The sequence below is a fragment of the Melanotaenia boesemani genome, chromosome 11, assembly GCF_017639745.1.
Source record: "Melanotaenia boesemani isolate fMelBoe1 chromosome 11, fMelBoe1.pri, whole genome shotgun sequence".
In the NCBI taxonomy this organism is placed as follows: domain Eukaryota; kingdom Metazoa; phylum Chordata; class Actinopteri; order Atheriniformes; family Melanotaeniidae; genus Melanotaenia; species Melanotaenia boesemani.
The window spans coordinates 22,884,609-22,911,072 of record NC_055692.1 but is presented as its reverse complement, the minus strand read 5'-3'; the positions used below and the strand labels follow the sequence as shown (position 1 = coordinate 22,911,072).

The 26,464-nt window shown below is 39.1% G+C and overlaps 3 protein-coding genes across 3 annotated transcripts; 2 read left to right on the top strand and 1 right to left on the bottom strand.

Annotated features, from left to right (window-relative positions):
• Positions 1–637: 637 nt before the first annotated feature.
• On the top strand, positions 638–8,173 carry LOC121648894 (transient receptor potential cation channel subfamily M member 3-like). The gene is made up of 4 exons (XM_041999346.1): positions 638–1,129; positions 1,757–1,950; positions 2,117–2,249; positions 2,569–8,173. The coding sequence occupies exons 1-4, from the start codon at positions 879–881 to the stop codon at positions 4,184–4,186; spliced, it is 2,196 nt and encodes a 731-aa protein (XP_041855280.1). The 5' UTR covers positions 638–878; the 3' UTR covers positions 4,187–8,173.
• A 2,794-nt stretch (positions 8,174–10,967) lies between these two features.
• On the top strand, positions 10,968–16,430 carry klf9 (Kruppel-like factor 9). Its single transcript, XM_041999402.1, has 2 exons — positions 10,968–11,762; positions 14,247–16,430. Exons 1-2 carry the CDS (start codon positions 11,375–11,377, stop codon positions 14,519–14,521), a joined length of 663 nt encoding a protein of 220 aa, XP_041855336.1. The 5' UTR covers positions 10,968–11,374; the 3' UTR covers positions 14,522–16,430.
• Positions 16,431–16,498: 68 nt separating this feature from the next.
• On the bottom strand, positions 16,499–23,307 carry fam219ab (family with sequence similarity 219 member Ab). The gene is made up of 6 exons (XM_042000705.1): positions 23,034–23,307; positions 22,043–22,142; positions 20,994–21,099; positions 20,337–20,417; positions 20,172–20,226; positions 16,499–18,219 (listed from the first exon to the last, which is right to left on the bottom strand). The coding sequence occupies exons 1-6, from the start codon at positions 23,109–23,111 to the stop codon at positions 18,061–18,063; spliced, it is 579 nt and encodes a 192-aa protein (XP_041856639.1). The 5' UTR covers positions 23,112–23,307; the 3' UTR covers positions 16,499–18,060.
• Between the last annotated feature and the right edge of the window lie 3,157 nt (positions 23,308–26,464).

The following is a 26,464-nucleotide window of genomic DNA, read 5'->3' as shown; positions in this document are numbered from 1 at the left end:
CCAACTCGGCTTTTCACCAGGGCAGTTTCACCATTGCTCAAATAATTCAACTAATATATTCAACATTTTACACAAATAACCAAGCACAAGCATAGATGTCACATCATGCAGGCATAAAACAGGCATCTACACCAGAAAAAAAGGTTATTATCCACCATTCTCACCTGTAATCTGTTTTTTCACGTGGTTCAGTTGTCAGAGTTTTAAAATCCAAATTTTTTAAGGTAAAAAGAAACAATTACTTCAGTTCTCTGTCTTTGGGCTACATTGTGTGAGACAATTGAACACCAAGCAATGACGAGCATGACGAGAATGAATCTCAAACAAACCAAGGACAAATGCTGAATGTTCTGCAGATAAGCCACAGCAACTGAACCATCGCAGATGGAAAAAACACAGTTTCCAAAATACATCTCAAATTATTTAGAGCAATCAACCATTGTTGAATGAAGCTATTGCTCCCATGCGTAACAATATATTTTAAACATTGGTTTAAATATATTGTGAACACAAGTTGTGATGACAAATGTGGTGTTGTGTGCATTTTGTTTTCAGAAACACATTTCTGAACATGAACCCTTGCCATTATAGTGTACATTTTTCCAACTCCTTCAAGAAAAGAAGCATAAGAAATAGTTTATGCTTCTAATGTTTTTGCAAATTGAGTATTTATGCATTTTATTTGATATTTTCAGGTTTGCTTGTATCTTTGTCATTATGGTTTTTGGACTCAATATATAACATATCTTTGAATGTCTATGTATTGTTTTGTTTTGTTTTGTTTTTTCTTCTTTTGCTTAGGTTTGAACTTCCTTCTGTTTTTTTAGTTTATGTTGTGAATCTGCATGTATGTCTAGATAATTTTGCATCTAAACACTATGAAAATATCATTGACAATGAATGAAAATGTCTCTCTAAACATAATTTCCTACTGTATTCAGGTAAACGTGTGTGTATTCATTTTGTGGCCTTGTACAGCTCCCTGTGGACAGAACATCACTACAGAAGACGGGGTGGTTGTGGCCCTCCCTCCCTGTAAAACAGGTGCTTGGATTGTCCCAGCAATCATGGCTTGCTATCTGCTGGTGGCCAACATACTGCTGGTTAACTTACTCATAGCTGTGTTCAAGTAAGTAAACTCTTCCTGAAACAAACTAAAGGCACTTTGAAGCAAACATATTTTACAGGCGCAGTGGTAAAAATCATTTATGTCCTCCAGCACCAACATAAAACTACCACACCACAGCATGGATGTATATAAGAAAAAGTTTAGTGAAAAGTAAATTTATAGATTAGATATGGATGGACGTATGTGTACTTCTTAGCTGCTGTTAGAGCAGCTGCTAATTCCTACTTATTAAACACAGAAAATTTGCTGACACAACAAAATTGTTCTTTTTTCTGACATTATTATTATAATGATCTGTTATTATATTGCTGGTTGTGTCATCCATGTAGCAAGAGCAGTTAAGCTCTTCATCATTTGTTTCTGATGTGTATTTTGCTAGAAGGGAAACTATGTCCAAGAATACAAAGTTAAAATGAAAATTTAATCAATATAACCTCACACAACTAATTTATATTCTCAGTGTGTGAGTTCAACTCAGTAGTGCATCAAATGTGCTCGTTCATCTAGCAGGCAGTCATTAAATCATCAGAACCTGACTTAACCACTGATGATTTAGTTCAGTTTATCATAGATTTCTGTGAGAGGAATCTGTCATGGCTGATCAGGTGTCTGTGTGACTTGTTGTAGCAATACATTCTTCGAGGTGAAGTCCATCTCAAATCAGGTATGGAAGTTCCAGCGCTACCAGCTCATTATGACTTTTCATGAACGTCCAGTCCTTCCTCCTCCCCTCATCATCTTCAGTCACATAACTATGGTCCTCAAGCATCTGTGCTGCCGCTGGCGAAAGCACGATGATGACGAGAGGGACTATGGCCTGAGTGAGTGACAGTATTTAATACCTAGACTAAGAAAAAAATGACTATGTTGTTTTCAGAGTTATTTATTTCCATTGTTGTAAAGTGTTTGAAACATTTATAAAAATGTGCTGTTATTATACAGTCAGTTAAATATTGTATTGTAACGTCAAACTTATTTTACTCACAGAGCTTTTCATCACTGAGGATGAGCTGAAGAAAGTTCACGACTTTGAGGAGCAATGCATAGAAGAGTATTTTAGAGAGAAAGATGACAGATTCCACTCATCTAATGATGAAAGGATCAGAGTCACATCTGAGAGGTCAGTTTAATTTTTACCTACATATTGTTTTTATTATACTGTTTTCTGATTTTTCTTTTTTGTGTGATGGCTAACACATTCCAACTGCAGGGTACAAAATAAGAAGCACATTTGCCAATACGATAACACAAACTGCATTTAGATTTTTTTTTACAAAACATCAGAATGAGTTTTAATAAAAAAAATATTACAAAGAAATCTAGCTATGAAAATAGTTACATTTGCACCAGTTACAGAACTGCTGATCAAAAGAGCTCTGTCAACCATTTTCATCCAGCACCTGTAATGTTTTTTCTGTCATTTTACTCTGCTCCATCAGGGTGGAGAACATGGCAATGCGTTTGGAAGAAGTTAATGAGAGGGAACACTTTATGAAAGCATCACTGCAGACTGTTGATATTCGTCTGGCCCAAATGGAGGAGCTAATTGGACGAATTGCCCTCGCGCTGGAGCGCGTGACGGGTGTTGAGCGTGTGGAAATTAGCAAAGCACGTTCCCGGACTTCATCTGACTGCACAGACTCTGCATACATACTCCGCCAAGCTGAGTGCCCAGAGGCAGCGTACATCCTCCGTCAAAGCAGCTTTAACAGCACAGAAGGGAATGCCTACCGCTTACAGGAGGCGTTGGAAGGAACAGCTGAGGGCTCCATGTCTCCTCCTTCTCCCACAGGCATGGCTACACGGGCAAGGAGTCACTCTTTCTATGTTGGAGGTGGCCGTGTTAGTGAACATGCAACTAGGGCTGAAAGAGCTGAGAGCTTCTTTAAGGAGCGCTCACTCAGTCTCCACCGAGCAAACAGCTCACAATCTGTGTCCTCAGCTGCCGCCCCCAAGGAGTCTAAGCCCCTCCCACTGGCAACGCTGTCGGTTTCTCAGCAGCACCGTCCGTCATCATGCATTGATATCTATGTCTCAACTTCTGAGGAGGTGGGGCCTACGGAGATCTTTCTTGATCCTCTCCGTATGGTTCCACCTCTGCAGAGAGACTCTTCGCTGCAGTCAGATACCATGGAAACGGTGCTGCCTGGAGGCCGTGAGTTAAGCAGCACTGCCACAAGCGGTTTGGGCGACAGGCACTCGGAGGGCAGAGGAGGCAGCAGTGGAGCAACTGGAGCTATGTATGATGACAGCGCAGCTGCTGATTTGTCATTGTGCTCAGCACACCTCTTACCAGACACAACCCTACCTCCTTGGGATGTGGAACCATCCCCACCTCCCTCAGCAGGGCTGCTTGAGCGCTCTAAGAGCAGCCGCTACCTCTCTACAGCAGGCACAACATTCCTGGATGAACCTCCTTTGGTCAAGTCCCACAGCCTCATGTTCACACCAAGAGGTTGCTATGGTGGATTAGGGGCTGGTGTCCAAGTAAAGGCGGCAGAGTACACCAGCATCACTGACTGTATCGATACACGCTGTGTCTCGGCTCCATACACTCCTGCAGAAGGCTCACACTCACCAGGAGGCTCCACCTCATTCCCTTTTGATAAGCCGTCAGACATGTGCTCCTCTCATCCAGAGAGAGAGGCAGAACTTAGCCACACAGAGTCTGATCCAGAGGACCTTGAGGACATGATTCCAGCTCCTGATACCCCTCGCCTTGGGGGCTTTGGTGGGCCCAGTGGAGCCCCTCTCTGCTCCCCCTTCTCTAGGCTGGAGCGAGCAAACAGCTGCTCTTCAGACGACTCCCATCCTTCCCTCACTCTGGCTCCTCCACACCGGAAGAGCCTGTCAGTGAGTGAGAGGATGGAGAGGGGACCGGGTCTGGGAGCAGACAGGGGGCCTGGGCCCGGGGGGCGGGGTCTAGGACCTAGAAACCCCTTCCTCAGGAGCAAATCTGGAGCAAGGCCTGAAACAACCAAAACTGACAGCCTCTCAATAAGAAAACTGGCTGCTCCGTCAGCTTTCCGCAGTTTTGATAGACAAAATTATACGTGACAAGGACACAATGGTGCATTCACACATTGTTAGCGCCAGGGTGGAAAACAGAAAGGGGAATAGCAAAAGCAGGGTGAAGTTGCCAATAAATGCTGATCTGGACCAGATCCTCACTTTTTTCACTTATGCTTTAGATTAGAAAAGTTTATTCCTAGTCAGTATTTACAGTATTAAAGGGCAGCTTTACCCTGAGCCATGAAAGGGTGGGAAAAGGGACAGAAGATTTAGAAGGTCCTATGTACACCAGTCAAAACAAAGAGCTATGAATATAGATTAGTTTATACCTCTTGTAGCTAAGTATCTTTGAATGGGGTGTTATGGCAGTGGAAGGTGTATCTGTTTTGTATGTCTTCCACCAACCAACTTTACATAAAATAGACATCTGTCACTGTGTTGTATCACATATCAGTCAGCTGACCAGACACAGTATCCTGTTATTCCTAGCTGCATTGTGTGGTAGACATTGTTAAGTCTGAGACAAAAAAAAGAGATTGAATAAGGAAAGAGAAGCTATTCAATTGGTCATTTGTCTTGGCATTACTACCGTGACTTTTCCCCTCTTCAAAAGCATTTCATGCTCATCATTCTAACTCTAACTTGTGTAACTCCAACTTAAACAGGCAGAAAATAGATGATTTTTCTGGATGCGTCAGTAGGTTTCTGGGCTTAACTAGATTTTACATTATATCTGTAACAGGACCATAGCTTAAATCTAGATTATCAAGTATGCTTTTCATGTTATCAGTACAACATATATTGTTTTTTCAAGGAAATATCACTTTTGTGCTTTCATATATTTTAGCTTCAGAGAAAAAAAAGTATTTAATAAGCTCATTATTGTCCGTGAAATTTTTTTTTAGTTCACCTAGAGCTGGAAACAGAAAGCTGCACTTGAACTCACTTCAGTGAAGTTGTCATTTCTCTTGTATGATTGAGCCATGGGTCTGTGTCAGGTTAGGGAATAAGTGCAAAGCCAGGGCTATGAAAGACAATAAATAAGACTTAGTATGTTATAAAAGAAGGTGTGCATCATTACACTCTCTCTACTTGCAATTGTCTCTGAAATTCTTCAAATCATAGAATAGATGCTGACACCTGGTCCCAGAGAGCTTTAAGAAGTGCAGTTGCAAAATATGAAGGCCAGAGGGCGCCATGAGGTTATATCAGAGGCCATGCTTGCCACATGAACCCAAGTTGAACCTTCCTTGCCTACACCTAACACCAAAAATCCTTCCACTCAGTGAACTGTAGCTCTGTTGTAACCCAGCACTCCTCTTTCAGGTTTTGGCCAGGGAATAATTTTGCAGTTTTACATCCAGCAACACCTGATAGATCCGTCCTTCATCTGTGCCATAACTGTTATTTGTTTATCTTTATTATTATTTTCACTTACACTCAAAACAAGCCACTGCAAAGACACGGTCAACGAGAGAAGTCGCTCCATGACTAAAACCCAATTATAAATTGTGTACAGGACATGAAGCGTTCATAAGGAAAGAGCTACTTAAATAATTTACTTTCAAAAAAGCTTATGAATAAGCTGTTGAGTATATGCATTTGAGCTGAGATTTAAGAAAGGTGTGTGTTTTAAGTGACATTAAATAGGAAAGGAATTATAAAAAGATGAAAGCCAGTTCAGTGTTTTTCATTTTTCTCTTTTTTTTCTCTCTCTTTTTTTCCCCCCACTGTATTGGACAAAGTCTGGTGAGGAGGATGATGTCTTTCTCAGATAGCTTTGTCAAGGTAATATTGGTGGAATGATCTTAGTGATTTTAATGTTTTATATTTCCTCCTCACTATTACAGTTCAGTTTAATCATTTATTTTGAGATTATATTTCTATTTATTGATATTTTCTTGCTCATTACTGATGATTAAAGTAAATGCCTGTTTGAATTATAAAATTAATATTTATATCTTCTCAGTGATATTTTTGTCAAATTTTAAGTATTTTATAATTAAGCTTTTGAATTAAATAAAAAAAATGACCATCTACATGCACTAAAAGATGATGTATAATATTTATTGAATATAGAATAGTATGTACATTTCAATCATATTTAAAGTATTTAAAGTAGTTTTTAATGTGTGTTTTATCAAGCAGCTTAAGAGAATTTTCTAATGTTGACATGGCAATACAACGTTGCCAGCATACCAAACATGGGGTGCCTTTTGGGCATGGATGGAGTATGTGGGGATGTGATTCAAGAATCTGTGAAATTTCACATTTTTGTCTTCTTTTCCTTGAACACAGATATCAGTGATTATTTTCTCATAAACCTTTATTGTTCTCTCTGAACTCATCCAATGGTCAGAGAGAAGGAACCGACTGTATTGTTGTGTGTACGGACATTTATTTGAACTTGTTTGAATTCACAGAAAATATTAAAGATGCATTGGGTATAAATGTTTATTATATTTAAAAGAAAAAGTCTGTTTTCACATAAAACTGAGATATTATGATGACATAGCCTAAATATAGGACTGGTGCTGTTGCAGTATTTCTTTTGTCTTGCCTAAAATGATTCTTCTGACTCATCTGTTTCACAGTCCACACCTCCAGGCTGTTAAATACCCTCAGCTGATAATGCTATAAGACATTCAGCAATCTGTGGAATGTCACCTTAACTGGGTAATCTCAATGTTAACATACAGTTTGTGTGTGGACACATGGTCAGTATGGATCATGCAGGTGGGACAGATTTGTTTGCATGTTGTAGCCAGTTGACTCATGCAAAATATTAGATCTGCAGTTTCTTCAACAAACATGTGGGTTAGATTAGGGTTAAGAGATAAAAGGTTGACCCCAGGTCAGTGCTCAGGGACAATTTTACCCCAGTGATGCAGGATTAAAAGTATATCATGGAGTCATAGTGGGAAAAAAAGAAAGGGAGATCTGATTTGTTTTTGAGCAGAAGGTGTCCAATATAATCACTGTGCTTTCATAGACAAATCCAAAATCGTTGAGGATCATCAAAAAACTATATTTTGAGTTTCATTTCTTCAGAAATGGCAATAGTATATGAATGAATGCCATCATACATGAATACCTGCTCAGCTTGTTCACCTGTAATTATTAACACAACAAATAAAAAGGGACTTTTTCTTTCTTTCTTGTTTTTTTTTTCTTTTGCTTTGTCCCCCCCATGTTCATGTATACTTGAACCCCCTACCTTTTGTACCAAACCAAATGAAAACAAGCTGAGTAATGATCTGATGACATGACATATTGTCTGCGCATGTGGAAGGCAGGGTGAAACAGGCCAAGGTTAAACTGCTCCACTCAAGTTCTGCATGAAAACAGACAACTGTGCGTGACTAAGGCCGTCTGTTTGACCTGTTATCGCAGAAAAAAATCACAATTTTTTATAGTTTCTTTATAATTACAGTGAGGAGCATACATGTCCATGACATGTATGAACTTATACATGATTCTTTAATGGTTGTGTGAGATGTTGATATGGCTGTTGAGGAAATTGACATCAGATGTGCATGTGAACGTATGTGTGTACACAACTTAAACTTGTGTGTGAACTCAGTTGTTTAGATGACACTAATAACAGGGAGGCATGCAAACTCAACACAACACAACCTAAAAAGTCTCAGTGTACAGTATTTTTTAGATATTTTCCTAGTTTGGAGCAATCATGAGCATTTTGTGATAATCAACAGATTTGCTTCCTTCCTATGACTCTTGTGACTTGCAAGTTAAAGGAGAGTTTCACATATTTTTTCTGCAATAACTGCTGATGTTCAACTAAAGGGGAGTTACCCCCCTACTGGTCACACTTAATTTAATGTCCTTAAATGCATGCGGTTCTTCCACTCAGAGTGTACAGAAACGACCTGTAATGTTGACTGAGAGAAAGATATAGAGAGATTATAATATGAAATCAAAGTAGTGAGTATTTGGATGCAAATACAAATCTGTATTAAATGTGAATAGGATCATGTCTGGCATGCATTGTTAAATAAACAATTAAATAGATTGGTACTCTGTGTTTTCCCTATTGTTACTTAGCCTAGTATTTAACCAGTAAATGACTGCTATGGGTGTGAAAAATGTGACAACTTTGTATCATCACAAGCATTTAAGGGTAATCGTGTTTGTCTCCAGCTATTGTAAGAAATCACACCCCAGCCTCCCCTGGCCATTTGTGAGATAAATGAGATGAGGGCTGTCAAGTTTAAAACGTAGCCTATGTGCCTTGAGGTAGAAGCTTTGAATTGGGAGGGAGGGCTCTATTCAGTACTGGACTAAATTTCAACTACATGGTGTATTTTTCCAGTGATCATTTATTTAGTTTTCTATTTTAAGATATGTATCAGCCTCCCAGGGTTGGTAACTTTACAGTCTACGGTGTTAATGTACCATGGAGCCACACTGTCTGTCATCATAAACGAACTGTGCCGACAGAAGACGAACCAGACTGGGGCTTCCAGTCTGTCCGGCTGTATATGTGGGTATATATATGTGTGTGTTTGTCTAGGGAAGAGTGTGTAGGGAACAGGGCCAGTAGTAATGCGTCAGCTCACACTGCGCACGTGGATGGGAACATTTTGTACCGAGATTTTGCACGTGCCCTATCCTTCTCTCTGTTACATTACATGCACGCGCCTAAACACTCGAAAACATGCTTATCTTTGCCACAATCATGTCAACACAACGATATGACCCAGAAGCGCCGTGCACTCCTGAACTCTTGCACTTTTGAGAGACTGGGGTAGAGACTGCAGCGCTTCTCCTTCCACAGAAATGTTTACAGCTCAGCTAAGGAGGAGCGGCGGGCGCGCGCGAGGGGGAAGGGGTGACTGCACGAGTCCAAGCCAAGACCCCAGTTTAAACTTTTTTTTTCTAGGAAATTCGGGGTGCTGTTCCTGAATCGAGCACTGTGGGGGAGGGAATTCTAGAGTGGGCGATCCTGGGAAATGGAGAGAAGTCTCCGCAGTGTTGATTCTGTGCTGCACAAACACGGACTTTGTATTTGTGTCTGTCTTCTTGAACTTTTCCTCTTGTACATTTTGTTTCTCACATTGTGTCAACAGAGCACATATAACTGAACTGATTTCGAGTATTCTGCTTTCAAGTTGTGGCTGATTGCCACAGTATATCCTCAACCGAGGGGGTATTTCGGATGTTCTATCTAGAGGCGTGGCGCTTTCTGCCTGAAATAACTAGTGTTTGGCAGTCACACAATATGAAATGTACACAATACATACCAGAAGCTTAAAGTTATATTTTGGTGGCCTTACGTGCTATAGAAATAGCTACAAGGGGGGAAAAGGAAAAAACAAGCACTTTGTAATCACATAAACAATTACAGGGAAGAGTAGCTCGATTTCGTGTAAAAGGAAACTGCTCCGAAGATAAATTACTCACTCCCATCACCCACAAAAGCTGAGTAAGATTTTCTAAGAACTTGGCCACGTATGAAGCAACATCTACACTGGAAGCTCTTCTTTTTAAACTGGAATTGTCTTATTACAAGTGTGCTAGCAGTTTTCTGGTTTTCTTTGACACTCCTGGAAATGTCATCCTTTTTTATGATGATGGTGATCATTTTTAAGTCACATGAATATGATCTGAAAAGAGCATTGTAAACAAACTGAAAGCTTTGAGGCTGAGCAGAAAGAAAATAAAAGAAAAAAGGGTGAGCAGAACTCATCATGTCCTGTGAAAATGGGAATAAGATAAAGTTATGCCCCTGTAAATTTATGATTGATTGTAAGAAACACATCAAGGTTTTTCTGGATTTGTATTTATAACGAGCCAACATAAACTATCAACATAAATCTGTTTTCAGTGACAAACAAATGGCAAGACATGGTCGTAAAACTCCAGACATTTTGATGCAAAATACAGTTAGCAAAGCATCTAAAACAATTATGCACATAGTGTTATTACATCAAGTGATAAGAATGTAAGCATTTTAATGTATTTATATAAATTGCATACAAAAACATGTTTATTGTCACCAATAAGGAAAATAAGGAAAGTTATACATGCCATTCCACATATATTGTAGGCCTATGTGTGTTTCATGTTGAATGAGTTTGCATGGACGGTGAAGAGTTCAAGTGTAGCTCTGAGGACATTAGAAGACTGTTCTAATTTAGGACCAGGTTGTGAAACTTGGACATAGTGAGACATGTGCTCACCTAAAACATAATAAACCATGGTAGCTGGGTTAGTTTACATCTAATAAACAAAACATGCTTCTCCTTTAGTGACACATATTTTTGTGCCGTTCGTTAAATAGTGATGGTCCCTGCCAGGACAAGTTGTGAATATGTTATTGTAGGACATAGGAAATGCCTTAGAGCAATTGATTTTGCTGTGGAAAATGTTGTGGACAAAACATGAACAAAAATGAGTCAGTTAACATATATTTTTCTAGGCTTACACATTCCATAATAAGAATGAAATCCAGCTTTAGTTGTTTTGTTTTTTTTTTTGTTTGTTTGTTTGTTTGTTTTTTTGTCATTTGGGAGTTTGATAATTATTTGTATAGAATCATTAAATAGACTGTGGTATCAAACCTGTAATCACACTAAAATTATCAGATGGAATTTCCAATCAAATTTTCACATTAACACCCATATTTCCCAGTCACGTTAAGTACCTATATCTAACGTCTGTCTAATCCAGCCCTCTGTTCACCAAAGACAGCCTGTGATTGGTCAAGTGTACTATCACTCACACCAGTAAACAGTATTTCCAAAGGACGAGTTACGTTCCCTCTCAGCCAATCACAGTCCGGTTTTATTATGACACTGTGGGATTCCGCGAAATTGTTTCTTGGAGTTGAGAGAAGTGCTGCTCTCAGTAAAATGGGACAAGTTGACGCATGAGTGGGAGCGCAGGGAAAGGCGAAATACACGCAGGCACATTAGCTCAGTCGACTCACTCGATGCTTATTGACTAAGCGTCCGGAAAACGAGAGAAGAAGAGACGAAGAACCGGGGAGTGATTCAAACTCATATCTTTCCTAAGGCGGTATTTATTTGTCCGCCCAGCATCCTCAACAAGAAAACGCGCAGTCTTTGCGGAATAGTCACATTGAAGACGACACGTGTGGATGATTAACGACGTTTCATCAGCGGACTGCGGTCTGACTACTTTTGCGCCCGCTTTTTTGGATATTTTTTTCTAAGCTATAGCTGCTTGTACCCCACCCGGTTAGAGGAGATGTCGGAGGTTGATGTCTCTACCGACTGCGCCCCCATTCGTCCTCCGGATCGGACGGAGGACATTCTAAAAGAAAACCAAGAAAACAGGACTTTACTTATGGTTGCAATGATTTTATTGGACTTAAAGAAATGCAGCCCTGAAGCAATAAGCGACGGAGGCAGCAGATGTCACGGAGGCAGCGAGGCTGGCAAGCAGGAGGAGGAGAAGGAGGAGCGGGGGAGCTGCCGTTTGAACACCGAGGACAGCTGGGGGTCGGTGGCTCTCCGAAGCAAGACGGCGGGGAGACAAGAATCCCCCGAAAAGAGGCACTGCTGCCCGTTTGCTGGCTGCGGAAAGATGTACGGCAAGTCGTCTCACCTTAAGGCTCACCTCAGGGTCCATACCGGTAAGTGGAGGTTTCGCTGTGTGTTTGGGTGACACGCCTACGAAACTCACAGGCTAGGTTCTGTTAACGACGGCCAAACCGTGCTGCGTCACCTACAAGCTGTGGTCTCTATTTGACACTCCCGTCGACGCTGTTAAAACTCTCCTGGTTCTAAGCCGTCAAATGTGTGAACATTTAATTAACGTTCATATTACACGAAATACTTTTAGATAGTTCATAACTGGGTTGTTACAAAGCCTTCAACGGCCCGTGTATGTTCAAAATGTAAAACTTAGTCGGCTTATAGGCCGGATTCACACTCTGGGTCGTGTCTTCACGTTGCTTGCGCAGAGTACGTGACCACATGTTCCAGCAAACGAACAACATGTTACAGGAAAGATGGTCCCATGTATCGCCTGCTGGGGGTGTGACCGGCCGGTCTGTACAGGGACAGACACAAACTGAGTGACTGGAGAGGGGAGGCGTGTGTGAGATAAAGGTGTATTTCAGTGTTTTTGACACGCAGCAGGACCGGTATCTTGTGAGAACATCACGTGCCGCCGCCTTTATGTGGTACATGGCAGATTGCTGGGTTGTAATGAATCACCCTGGACGATTGCTGCTCGAATAACAACTAAAATGTTATGCTTAATCAATGCCAATCTTATGACGGACATATCTTTAGCTTTTGCAGACTTAAGTAACACATTTCCAGCACATTGGCTTATGATTCCCAGACAGGTCACTGCGACACTGTTGTTCCCACATGTTCTTGTCCGGAGGTAACCCATCCTGCACCACTGTTTCCTCATACGTCACCGGTCTCCACTCCCCTCAAACATGAGGGTTGTAAACAAGAGCAGACACGTGGTCCACTGGAGCACGTGGAGAAGAAGTCGGGGTGTGGCTTTCTGTGTGTTTTTCTCATTCACATCACTTTTTTCTTTTATCGTCACTCAGCATTTGTAAATCGAAATATATTGTAGAAAATCTGCTTGAGGACAGCCTTCTCACAAAGATATAAAGTCTAAGCCATTTTTTCTCCACCTCTCAGTTGATAAACTTAGCCAGTGTGAATATTGTTTGTAGTGTGTTTGTTGTTGATATTGTAATAATTTATAACAACAGCTTCTCATCAAGCCTCATCTGATTAGTGGAAGCAGTTGGCCTACCTGCTATTAACCTTCCAAGTTTATGTGTCATGGTGTCTTGACTTTGTGTCTTCATTTATTTAATAAAAACTAAGCCAAAATGTAGAAGCAGTGTGTGAGAAACGTCGGACACCCTTGCTACTTTAATTATAATCAGGAGTTGTAAGCAGCAATCAGGTGCTGTTATTCCCATTTACTTGATAAATTGATCATCAGTAAATGTGAGCACCTCTATTAAGGTATGTGCTTTTGTCACTTTGTTGCTCTGGGACATTCAGGTGTGTGTGCCAAGGAGGAAAGACATCAACAATGATTCTTCTCCTTAAAAAGAGGAAAAACAAGGTGTTGTAATAACCCGATCAAAGTCTAAGTCTTGATCCAATTGAAATGCTGTGGCGTAGGGATGATGGGGGATAGCTGTGGCTCAGAGGGTAGAACAATGGTTAATGGTTTTATCCCTGGCTTTTCCAGTCCACATGCCAAAGTGACCTTGGGTAAGACAGTGAACTACACATTTACTGGTAGGCGTACATCCATGTTTGAGTGTGTGTGTGTGTGTGTATGCACACAAGGGAGCAAAAGGCTTAAAAAATTCAAAAGTGTTGTCCATTTACCATTTATCTTAAAGAGGGTGTGCATAAACAAAGGCCCACAAACCTTGAAGAATTGAAGCAATCTTGTAAAGAATAGCGTGCCAACATATCTCTACAGGAAACAATTAAATAAAGCAATGGAGTCTATCCCAGCAATTAGTGGGCGAGAGACAGGGTGGCACCCTGGACAGGTTGCCAGTCAGTAGCAGGGCCATGTTAACATACATGGGCTCAATATTATGAGCAGCACTGTATGTTTTCTTGGGAAACCATACAGTTACAATACATTTAGAACAACGTGATATTTAACTAAATATGCTGAAGTCTTTTTTTTGTTTTATGTTGGGCCATAAACAGTATATGATAGAAATACTCACTATAACTTGTTCTTCCAAGAAGCCAAAAGAACATGTCATATTTATAATGAGCCACTAAAAGCATCATATACCCAAACAACAATATTGGCATGAAAAAAAGCAAAACAAACAAAAAAAGGCATGAGTCAAAACAGTTAACCTGTGAACCACAAGTGAATGAGGCAATGATGTTTAATAAAGTTTGCACATTGACCAGGAGGAGTTAAATTTAGCTTATGACATCATTGTGACCTGTTGTTAAGATGTATTGATTAAGCTTTTCAGCCGAGACAATAAATGAATTAGAAGGAAAAATGAGAATGAAAGTACATACATGATGGATTTGAGCCATGGCGCAATTACCTGAAATGACTAAAATGTGTACAAAACAATCTGTCTCCTCAGGTGAGCGGCCTTTCAAGTGTACCTGGCCGGACTGCAGCAAGAAGTTCTCCCGCTCAGATGAGCTGACGCGTCACTACCGCACACACACAGGCGAGAAACGCTTCAACTGTCCAATGTGTGACAAGTGCTTCATGAGGAGCGACCACCTGACTAAACATGCCCGGCGACACGCAGGCTTCCATCCCAGCATGCTCCAGGGTTCCAGTGCAGCCAAGAAACGCCGCTGCTCCATGTCCTCCTCTGATTCTGGGGACCAAAGCCCTACCGGAGTGTGAGACATACCCACATACTGTACAGATAGACATAAAGGTACACAGCAGACACCGAGGCATACGCACCCACATGTATGATGTGTGTACCTTTACATAATCCCCATCAAGTCAGTCAGCTCAACCAGCCAGACCACAATTCAGGGAGTTTTTCTTTCACCCATGGAAAGCAACCAATGACCTTCTGAACCTGACCGTAGTGAAAGCACAGCTCACTGTCTTTTACCCTGAGGTCATTGATATTTATTAAGGGTTAATCAGGGTTTGTCAGGAAAGTCTGGTTCTTTTGCTTGGTTTAATTTTGGTTGTGCAACTGTTTGTTTCTTTTTTTGGTTTTCCTTTTTGTTTTCTGGGAAAAAAAAATCTCCCAACAAAGTGGTATTCCTGTAAACGTTCAGTTTTTTTTTTTTTTTTTAAGAAACACTACATGTGTTCATTTGGCAACACACTTTGTGTGAAGATGAAGATACCAACAAGAACATTAGTTAACAAAATCTTACAATAAACCGATTCCTAGTGTGTTAAGAAATTTTAAAAATAGTTCTTTAGTGAATGTTAACTATTGTACACATAGTTGTAATACTTACATACTTTTGTACAGTTTCTTTACAGTTCAGGACAACATGAATGCACAGCATAGCAGTATTACTATGTAAATATATTAAATAGACTGGATGATCTACTCAGTATAGTATAGTTAAATGTTATTAGAGAGTAATAAGAAAAGCTATTATATAGAGAGATACAGAGCTTGGTTATTTAATTTTATATATTTAGCAATGGACTTCAGGTAAAATCAGGTGTGCTATGTGTTTGTAGGGATAAGCAGTGTGTTTCCTGCATTGAAGCTGAAATGATTCAAAAAATGTTGAATTTGCAAATACATGCACCAGTATACATTTACAGTACTTTAGCAAGACCATAACATTTGAGCCGATCTCATGGGAATCGACACCTCAGCATCTGCGTTCAGACTTGAATTGTGTTAGCAGTGCAGAACAACATAACAGGGTAAAGACTTTAAAAGATAGAGTGGTAACTATTTTTGTTTTCTTTAAGATGGAAAAACTTTAAGACCCTGATAATTTATGTTGTGCAAGTCTGTGCCTTTTAATGTTTTGGGTTTTTTTTTTAAGTTAAGGGGAAGTACTACATTTTCATTTTCAAGGGAAAATACCACTTGAATGAACATTTGTCACATTCTTTGTTTTGCTTTTCAAATAATAATAAATACTTTAAAGATTAATAGATCAATGACTGTCTCTAATACCAATGGTGCCAGTTACTATATGCTGAAACTGAATTTTGTTTGTATGTGGACTGCATTTTATACTGGACCCATGTGTGTTCATGCCAATCAATACTACATCTCTAAGTGGTGACATGGAAGCACAACATTTCTCACAATAAAACATTGCAAGATTTTCTTTTTTATTTCTGTCAGCACTTTGAGTTATGCCCTCATCATTAGTTTGTGAATGACTGTATTCCAACATGTAGCATGCTTTTATGTATTTCTTTGGTACAATCTATATTTTATTTGTCTGGTAATCTTTTATAATATTACTAATGGAATGAGAGGTCTTATTGATCCACTACAGGAGCCAGATACCTTGTTGATGTCATTAGTTTTCTTTTTTTAAACTTCTCATACTGCATTCAGATGTCCAGGTAGATTGCTGTAGTTGTAGTAAAGACTACGTATGTTTGCTAAGCGAAATGCTGTTTTTCTTTTCTGGCATTACAACAACTGTGATTAGATGCTGGTGCCTTTCAGGTTAAAGCCTTTTCTTCTGATGCTACTGTGCTGTAATCAGGGACTGACAATGCAAACACCATGTTATTGCAATGCACATTGCTGTGTAATAATTACTGCTCAAGGTTTAAACATTAAAACTGCTTTTTTCGTACTAAACATTTGTTCGTGTTTTTTCCACACTGGCAATAATATGTGATACTATTCATTTAAACAGTGACAGAACAGAAGATGACCCATTTGCTTTGTGTTTATTGATCATCTTCATACACTGCACATAACAATAACAATGTTAAATACTGTAATGGAAGCATGTACAATACAAGAAAATCATTTTAAAAAAAGGAAACCCAAAGAAAAATAGTGATTAACTTGCATCTACATGTTAAAAATAAATGTGGACCTTCATCAACAGCAAATGATCTTTAAATACACTAATCAAGACAGCAATAAATACACACACCGTTAGACTTCTCTGTACTTAAGGCATACTCTAATTGTAAATAAACGACTGATTCAGAGAAGAGAGGGTTGTAAATGAAGGACATTGATGCTCCAAATCAACCACCCTTGACGTGATGTTGCAGTTATAAAATGCTTTCTATCCTGTTCGTTAAAAGAGAATGCCATGTTACCTATCGTTTTGGCATTGTAGGTCTGTATGATCTGCAGTGTCCAGCGAACGTCTCATCCTGTGACGCTGAAGAGAAATAGAAGTGAGGGTCTAAGACAACAAACTGTGCTGGAAAATCTATCTAAAGTTTATCCCTTCAGTTCCTTTGGCCTTGGCAACTGGTAAGCATCGTGGTAAGAGGGTCAGTTCCATGATGTGTAATCTTCCCTTTTAACACAGTTTATTTCTGAAAAGCCACTGTCACGCCTGTGAAGAAAATAGTGCACAGATATGGACCCATACAAGTAAACAAAATGTGCAAATTCTAAATAATGCAAGTCAAGCTGCTGCCACAACAGTAGCATGTGACGGCGCTACGGAAATCAAATGTGCAAAAGCTTTTTTTTTTTTTTCCATTCAACCATTCTGTCCGGTGCTCTTCATGCAATTTGTTCCTCAACTATTCATGTTCATACATTCAACCCTAAACACTGTGATGAAACATCTCTAGCCAGAGGAGCAGAAGTGTTGACAGTGGTGTTAATGAATGCAATGATCCAGCCTGTGCTACATTACAACTCTGTACAGTACCAGAGATCCTCCATTTGGGCGGTACAAAGACCATAATCCGCACTCCTCCTTATGTTTCAACATTAACACATAAAATCGCACTGATCACGCAGATTATAAAAGTAAGCATTTAAATTAAAACAAAACTAGAAAAAATGCAAACCAGAGTTCAGGTAAGCAGTTGAGACAGCAGTTATGATAATGCTCATTACTCTTTAGGACAATTGAAATCACTTCACAGCATCAACTGACCTTTTCTTGTTTTTCAGCTAATATCACTGTGTTATTACACGATATCCGCCAGGAGAGGAGCTCCCAACCGAAGTGTTTTTCCTACCATAGGAGGAATCCACCACTTTACTAGTATTTCAAATACATGTAGACTATTCTCATATATGTTCCTTCTACTAGCTTTTAAACCAAAGTTTCTAATTCTTATTTGGATTATTTGTCATTATCACCATAGCACTTAACTGTCATGACAATATTCTACCAATGCCTAGCTGTCGCCACTCTTGTGGCGAGGTAAACTTGTGGCAAATGAAGAGGCGGGGAGGTCATGTTGTGTGGAAAGGGACAGGGAGCAGAAGGCCATTGGGGTCGGTGTTACTGGATTTGGCAGGTGGTGGAGGAGGCTGCCTGGCAGCACATGCAGGTGGGGTTGACTGATTTGGGCGGGATCAGATCCAGGTCTTCGTCGTCTGGGATCTCGTCAAGGCGGTAACCGTCTTTCAGAAGCTGAATGTTCAGATCCTGATTGATTTGCTGAGGGGGAGAGGACAGACAGAGGAGGCTGATGAGGTGTATTTTCTGTGTAACGAACCAGTGAGTAGTGTTAATTTTCCCTTTGCTTGGTTTAAAATCTTGATTTACTGTCAAACCTAGTTTCCCTGCTTGGATCCAGACCTTTGAATTGTCTGGCATTGTGACATGAAACAAGGATTTTTCATTTGAAAAACAATTAATCCAATGAGGACTGCTGGAGAATTAATAATTTAATTAAATAATTTTAAGCCCCATGAGTGGAGCTAATGCTGTTGCCAGGCTGTGGACCCCTACATGGATATTTTAAATTGGCAGTGCTCATTTATTTCAGTACTCCCAAGGGATGTCTTCTAAACAGCAGAGACTGATCTGCTTTTGGTCAAAGTGTTAAATGATCTGCTTTCTGTTGCAAATAATACAAGACTAAATATAATTAAGATCATCCAGTGTAGCTGTTGTCTGATCTCTAACCCCTGCAATCTTTATTGTTTTTGTGCTTCCCCCCAGCTTGTGATGAAATCTGTTATCTTCTTCCTGTTCAAGCTGACATTCAACCAATCAACATTCAACCACTGCCTAAGGGCTGTGCACTGCTAGCTGATGACTGCATGCAAGACCATCTATGTTGGTTTGATAACTAGAAACTTTAAATTTGCATTGAGTTAGAACAATTTATATGGATACCAACATGCTCCCAAAACCCTTACTTATCAAAAAAGTTAATTGAATGGTGGGATTAAACCAGCTGCAGTGCCATAAGAGGACCTCACTCATCTTTTAAATCAACTACAATTTTAATCTAATCTACACACTTGTAAAGATTCAATGTAAAAACCAGAACAAGTACACCAAAAACACCTTTATGCTAGTTTCTACCATGAAAGTGTATTTTGTAATGCAGACACACATAACGGTCTCACAGAAAACAATATCCTGTCAATATGTAAATAGACTGTAAATTAAAAAAACTAAAACATCTCAATTTATTATACCCCACAAGGAAAAAGCTGAACTATGCAGCATTAATTTTTTTGTGATCTTTCCCTTGGATTTATGTACAAACATTGAGACTGTCCATGCTTGTGAAGTGGACTAGTTAAAAGTAACTGTGGTAACCATGGCAGAACACGATGCAGCACTTTCACAGATGGCTGAAAGCATCATCACTTGGAACTTTGTCACGATCATGATACACCTGGTGCGCTTCTTCTTTTCAAAGAAATAAATTTATTTGTCTGACAGGCAGAAACAACACGCAAAAAAAAATTCAAGTCTACAGGTTTCCATTAATCAAACCTCTAGACTTCTCTGGTATATGCTTTTGTAAACACAGCATCCATGTTACTTTGATAAGCCACAACACAAACACTTTAACTATGACTTGCATGTTCACAACTTGCTGCTCCTAACTGGAACTGACAAAAATGAGACAAAATTGGATTACTGAAAAACAGCATTTTATAATGTTCATAAGCTACATGGTGCCATCAGGATCTAAACACTTGAAAATATCCCATACTATTCAGCCACATTCCTGGACTTGTCACAGACAGAAAAATTATATGAGGAGGAGGGAATCAGGCTTTTTTCTAGAGGAGTAAATATGATGATGTGCCTGTGATTTGCTTGTATACCAGCAGCTGCATTGAAAATAAGCTGGGTACTGCAGGAGCAAACACCCAGAGATTACGTTTTATTTATATCCTGCTTTATGTCTCAAACACATTTATGCACAGGTGCACCTGCAATGTAATCATGCACTTGCAGGGAGAGCACACGCCCACAGAATTATGATGGATAAGCAGGATGACTGTGCTGCAGCGTGTTTTAAAACCGGCTTATAAAGGTCTGACTTTTGGCCTCTTGGAAAATGAAATAAAGAAAATGAGGGATGGAGGGAACAAGATGGAAAATCTGAGGAAAGGAAGAGGAGCGCAGAGCACTCATCTCACCTCAGCAGATGAGTATCCTGATGATGAATATCTAGACATGTCAAAATCATCATCACTGAAACATAAAGAAAAGAGTTAGCATTTAATTATTATCATTATTTTATCATAATTTATGTTCAGTAACAAGAAGTGCTCTAAGATATGTGCTTGGGTGTGTTTGTTCACCTGTCTGTATCTAAGGCCACCAGAGGCTTTTCGTCTGGGCTCTGGTCTAAAGAAGAATAGCCTTTATTGGGTACTACCAACCTGTGTGGAGGGAACAAAATAATCATGAGCAGAAAGAGGAGTGCACGAGAAGAAGAGAAAGAAAAAATATCTTCACAAATAGGAAGAGGTGAGTAAGAAAAGAACTGGCTGAGATGATGACAGAAAATAAAGGTGGGCCTGGAGGCAAAGCCACAGCTGCACTAGGAACGACAGAAGCATGACAGAGGTCTACTTTCTGCCTCAAACCCTGAATCAATAAAGCTATTTTTGCTGCCTCGTCGACAGATAAAGGTACTGAATAGCAAGAATAAAAGCAACCTGTGAAATTTCCAAAATGTTTTACATGTAATGCTGAAATATAATGAGATAGTGTGTGTATCAGTTTCCTAATGAAAATACACTTTATTTCTTGCTGTTGTGGCTGTTCATTTTAGCTTCAATCCATGACTTTGAGTTTCTACATTGAGCTCTGTACTGGAAGCTAACAGATTATGCTAAACTAAACGACAATAAAGCAGTATTTAGACTGTGTTTACCATGACATACAGTACTTCTTTAACAGAAGTGTTTCTCTGTTTTTTCCACTAATGCGTGATAACAGAGTTCACGTCTTACCGTGTTCTGGCCATGACATTGTTCTTCTTGGGTTGTTGGTTAACTGGACTACCTACAGTGTTGCCGTTCTTCAATGAGCCCTTCCTAGCCAGCTCTCTTTGTTTCTCTGCACAAGAGACAAAAACACAGGTGCATGGACATGTGTTCAGCTTTAGACAACAAACACACTGCACAGAAAATAATGCAATAAAGAAGGGATTTAATTGCAGATTGTCATTTGCAGACATATATGTGTTATGCAGATCAGATTGCAGTCAGACTGAGACAGGTATCTATGCAAATAAGCTTCAAGATTTCAGCTTAAATGAGAATTCTAATTTACAAGAAGAAATCAATATGTTGACACATTCATCAATGACAGTGTGTGAGTGTGTCAGTGTGTCATGATGTGGCAAGGAGATGTTCACTTTAAGAAGCCTTTAAGAAGTATTTTCTTCTTCAACACAATGACAAAGTTTATAAAGTACTGATAAAACATCAAGGCAGATCAGTTTTCATTTCCTTGACAGATTTATTGGTCACCTAAAAATGTTGACCACTGACAACAGGACTGACAGGGTTCTTTCACATAAGCAATACAAAACACGTAGATGTTTTCAGCTGTGTGTAAGATCAACATCTAACCTCCCTTTTCTCCCTTGTTTTTTTTTTCTCATCAACAAGTAGTTGACAAATTACTAAATTAATACTGTTCTGCTTGTCTGAGCACACAGTCAAGTAACACATTAACATAAAAACATTTATCTAACTTGTGCTCCTCCATAAAGTAAATTACATTACTTTTTTCTGTCAGAGATTAATAAAAAAGAATAAAAATATACCTTTTAATTATTCAATAAAAAGACAACATCTTGGGATCATATTTAGCTCTGGGAACTTTCAGATATCTTTTTTTAAACATTAAAATATCATTGTTATTGAAAAATTAAAAAATCAGAAGACGTATTAATAATATGAATACACTGTCCCTAAGTTGTTTTTTTTTTTAATTCGTAGCCAATTATCAAACATGCTAATTCTGAAAAATCAACAAACACTGCAGCTCCTACCTATTTTCATCTGGAGGGGTGAGGGCTTGTAGTTGATATTAACAGGTTCCCCCTCTCTGGTGTCTGAATCTGCCTCTGAAGCAGTGGAGGAGGCTGGATCCTGGGGACAAAAGGTAAACAGGCGGAAATATGAGCAGAAATGTACATTTCTAAGGCAGCTATTAATAATTAATGCATTTTTGTCCCGCATAATAGGATGTGTCCAGGTAATGTGATACAGTTAAACAGTGAGTAAGGATGCGTTTAAGTCCCTTAATCCCAGTTTTAGGGAAGCTTTTTAGAGATGTAGCTACATCTAACGACCACTATGTTTAAAAAAGAAAGAAAAAAAAACTGAATGATGAATGGAGGCTGGGGAAGGCCTAATGACAGTAGATCTGATTTGCTTTAGTTTCTCGTTGTGGAGCGGCCCCCGGCAGCGGGCAGCAGAGGCCGCCCTGCAGGCTGCAGTAACCCCGGGCTCCGCTACAGGCCACACAGCGCATCGCTACACCATTTACACAAAATTGTATAAAAAATTAATTTGATAGAAGATCCAAACACATACTCGTGACTAGAAACCTGTCACTGATCCTTTTAAAGCGACGAAAGTAGCATCGAAGAGGAGCAACTTGCTGCATGGATGCTGAGGATGTAGCAGCAGCAGCGTCGGGATGGGATGCTTGTTTTCGCCAGACATGACGGATGCTGCGCAGACGCCGGACTGCTTTCATTACGCTAAGACAAACATGTCTCTTTCTGAACACATCGATCACATACGATGAGAGAACCGACCATTTGAACATTTCATTCCCGCAGAAATTGAAAAAAAAAAAAAAAAACTTGCTGAAAATGCTTATATGAGACATCAATAATACTCATGGCAGATGATGGATTTGTCGGGACCTCCAACCACTATGAGCCAGGCCTCATGTGTATGTATACCACTATTAATGTCGTTCGGAATAAATTCATTATCTCCTGGTGATAACAGCCAACAAATCTGACTTACCAGCGGCTGCATCTCAGACTGCATCTCTGCCTCCTGCACCGCACTCGGCACTTGGAATCTGTCTATTTCTTCCATCATTTTGGCAACGCGCTCCTGTCCTCCCTTCTTCTACAAGCCAAGCGTTCCGGGCTGCCTCCCTCGCCGATTTTTGACCAATATTATAAACAATCCTAGATTTTTAACTATGTTTGTAGCGCTCTGGCGGCGAGCTACATCCCAGCAGGCAGTATGTCAACGGTGGTGTGACCAGTTGGGTGACGGTGACTCCACCACCCACTTCCGGGTAAGGTATCCCAAACTAGGGTCCGGGGGCCCAGAGTGGGCCATTTGAAGACAGCTAGCGTAGTCCCCAATTACCAAACGCAACATCATGTCTTTATAATTTAGTGGAAATATATTACTTTAGGCTCTTGGACTATTGTAAAACATTATTGTTTTTGCTGATTTACCCCACTGTTTCCCTCACTCTTTATTAATTTCATAATTAGTTTAAACTACATGTCCATGACATGGTAGCCCAACTAGCTACTAATATAAGTTCCCTGACAGTCAGCAAGTGAAAACTTTTAACTGGGCTTATATCAATATAGCAGTTGGTAAATGTGGACGTTTTTTAAAGCAGAGAGCTGGAATTACAAATCTTAGAAAGACTTCTGACCCACACTGCACATTGTGTAGCTACTGTACCGGTTCCGTATATAAATGTCTTCTTTTAAAGATAACTGAGAGCTGCCTTGGAGGTTGAACTTTCATTGTGAGGTTGAATGATAACATATGCAGAAATATTCTCTGTGTTGCATTCAAATAAAAACTTATTGGAACTGTTTTTAATCTTCTTTGTTTTTAATTTTTTAATTTTTTATGTATATTTTTTTTCTCCTCAAAAGAACACAGTTCAACAATTAACGGTAACTGGCCAAGTCAGTTACTGTATCTAATCTCAGTCTAACTAAGGTGGATTCCACTTGCTGAAGACAAGACTGAAGTCTGAGAATCCATTCAAGTAGGAATTGAATATGGTGACACTGAAGACCAGAACATGACCAGGAAGGTGCCAAACAGCTGTTAAGGCCTAATGATTGAAATTTGAGGAAAGGTTTGACTGCAAAATATTTTGATTGACATATTTTATGCAATGACTGACTTAATGTGCATCTGTCATTTTACTTTTGTCTTTATCAACAGTTATTTGTAATTATATAATCAAATATTTATATGAATACAAACTTACAAAGAAGAGATTTGTGACTTTAATAAAACAATCATAGTTTTATCTTTGAGTGCACAGCAGACAATCTAAAAACCAAAAACTGTACCAGTCCAGATACCCAGACACTCCTTAAACCATTCAAATCCAGCTAACAACAGCAATGGTGAAACATAGCTGATCACATTTAATCAAATGTAAGTGTTGGTATTGCACTTCAACTACATACTTTAACTTTCTGCTAATATACAGCTTTAATTCATAGAGTATAAAATAATATACAGATACACATACAGACATAGACGGATATATTTAGATATAATAACAATAATATTGGATTAGATTTATGTAGCACTTTTCGAGGAACCCAAAGCACCTTTACATTGAATCCATTATTTATTCAGTCTACATTCACACTCGTGGCAGTAAGCTACATGTGCAGCCACAGCTGCCCTGGGGCAGCCTGATGGAAATGCAGCAGTCAATCTGCAACAACAGCCTCACCAACCACCTCCAAATATTCACACACCAGTGAGACACCAGCAAGACTCTAGCTTTGTGTCTTGCCCAAGGACACAACAACAGATTGGAGCAGGATTCAAAGCACCAACCCTCTGGTCCCACTGTACTTGAACCACAGAAGACATATGTAAATCAAATTAATCCAGAAATAAAGAGCCATTCATGTTTTGATACAAATTATATATAGTACAATGAATGAATCTTTATTTTAAGAATTTGTGTTTTTAAATGAAGAAAGAAAACAAAAAACAAACAAAAACTTAAAGAATATTTTTGCTCACAGCATGGTTGTCACTTTGTATAGACTCCTCTGATGACACATTGTCCTAACTTACAAATACCAGCAGAGAGCAGCAACAGTACACTTCTCTACAGGGGAGACCACAAAAATGTGATAGAGCCAGCAGGTGGCAGTCTAACACTAAAGAAGACAATGATACAGGCTCTATGGAAGGTGAATGTCGATGAGAAGTGCAGAGTTGAGTAGGTCATTGCCTTGTAGTCCGCTGAATCCAGTCAGTTTGAAGTACAAAATCCTTCACAGCCTTACATGTTGCTTACATGGTAATCTGGCAAGCTTTATAAATGTAATAAATGTAGGTTGTTGGTGATACATAAGGCATAGGAATATGTAAAAAAAAATGTAAAATGGATTATTTATTAATTTTACTGTTTAATTTTAACAATACCTTTTACAATCTCGCCATCCTGCTCATCTCTGTCTCTCACAAACTCACCATGTCTCATTGCTTTTGTCGTGTCTTGCATACTGATGGGTTTCTTACATTCATCTTGTTTGATGATATAATTACACCTTCATTGACAAATAACTATTCCTGCTGATTAAATTGCGTTAAAATACACTTATTTTAAAATTAAAGCTGCACTGTTGTGAAAACTGTTGTGATAGTTGTTAGTCTGGGTACATGTAACTGTGTAAAAGTATTTGTAACTCTATCAATCTTATTTTGAGGATATTATTAATAGTAATTTGAGATTTTTGATTAATTATTCACACAAAACAACACCATGAAGCAACACATGCGTACAGAAGCCTGCACAATGCTCATTATACTGCATAAATACAATATACACGTCACATTTCCAGAAGTTGAGCCACTTTGTAAAATCCAACTAAACCTTGAATCTGCATTTTTTTCCTTTTTTTGTCATTGATTTAAACTTTAATAAAACAGATGATTAGAAAAGACACACTACCTCAATTTCTATAAGGCTGGGACACATAAAAACAGAACGCAATGATTTGCAAATCTTGTAAACCTCTTTTTTTTTAATTCCCAATAGAACATAAATAACATCTTAGATGTTGAAACTGACAAACTTCTCAATTTTATGGAAAAAAATAAATTAATTTTGAAGTTGATGGCAGCAGCATATCTAAACAAAACTCGGAACAAGGACAACAAAAGGCTAGAAAAGTTATTGCCACAAATCAAAAACAACTGGAGGAGCATTTGACAACAAATCAGCTTCCCTGTCAACAGGTCGGTAACATGACTGGATATTTTATCTCTTATCAGGGAGGTGGAATCTCTTAGATGTGAAGATGGGCAGAGGTTCACAAATCTAATAATTGTGGAACAATTTCAGAAAATCTTCCTCATTGTTAAAACGGCAAACACTTTGAAGATGACACAATCTACAGTGTACAATATTATCAAAAGATTCAGAGAATCAGAAG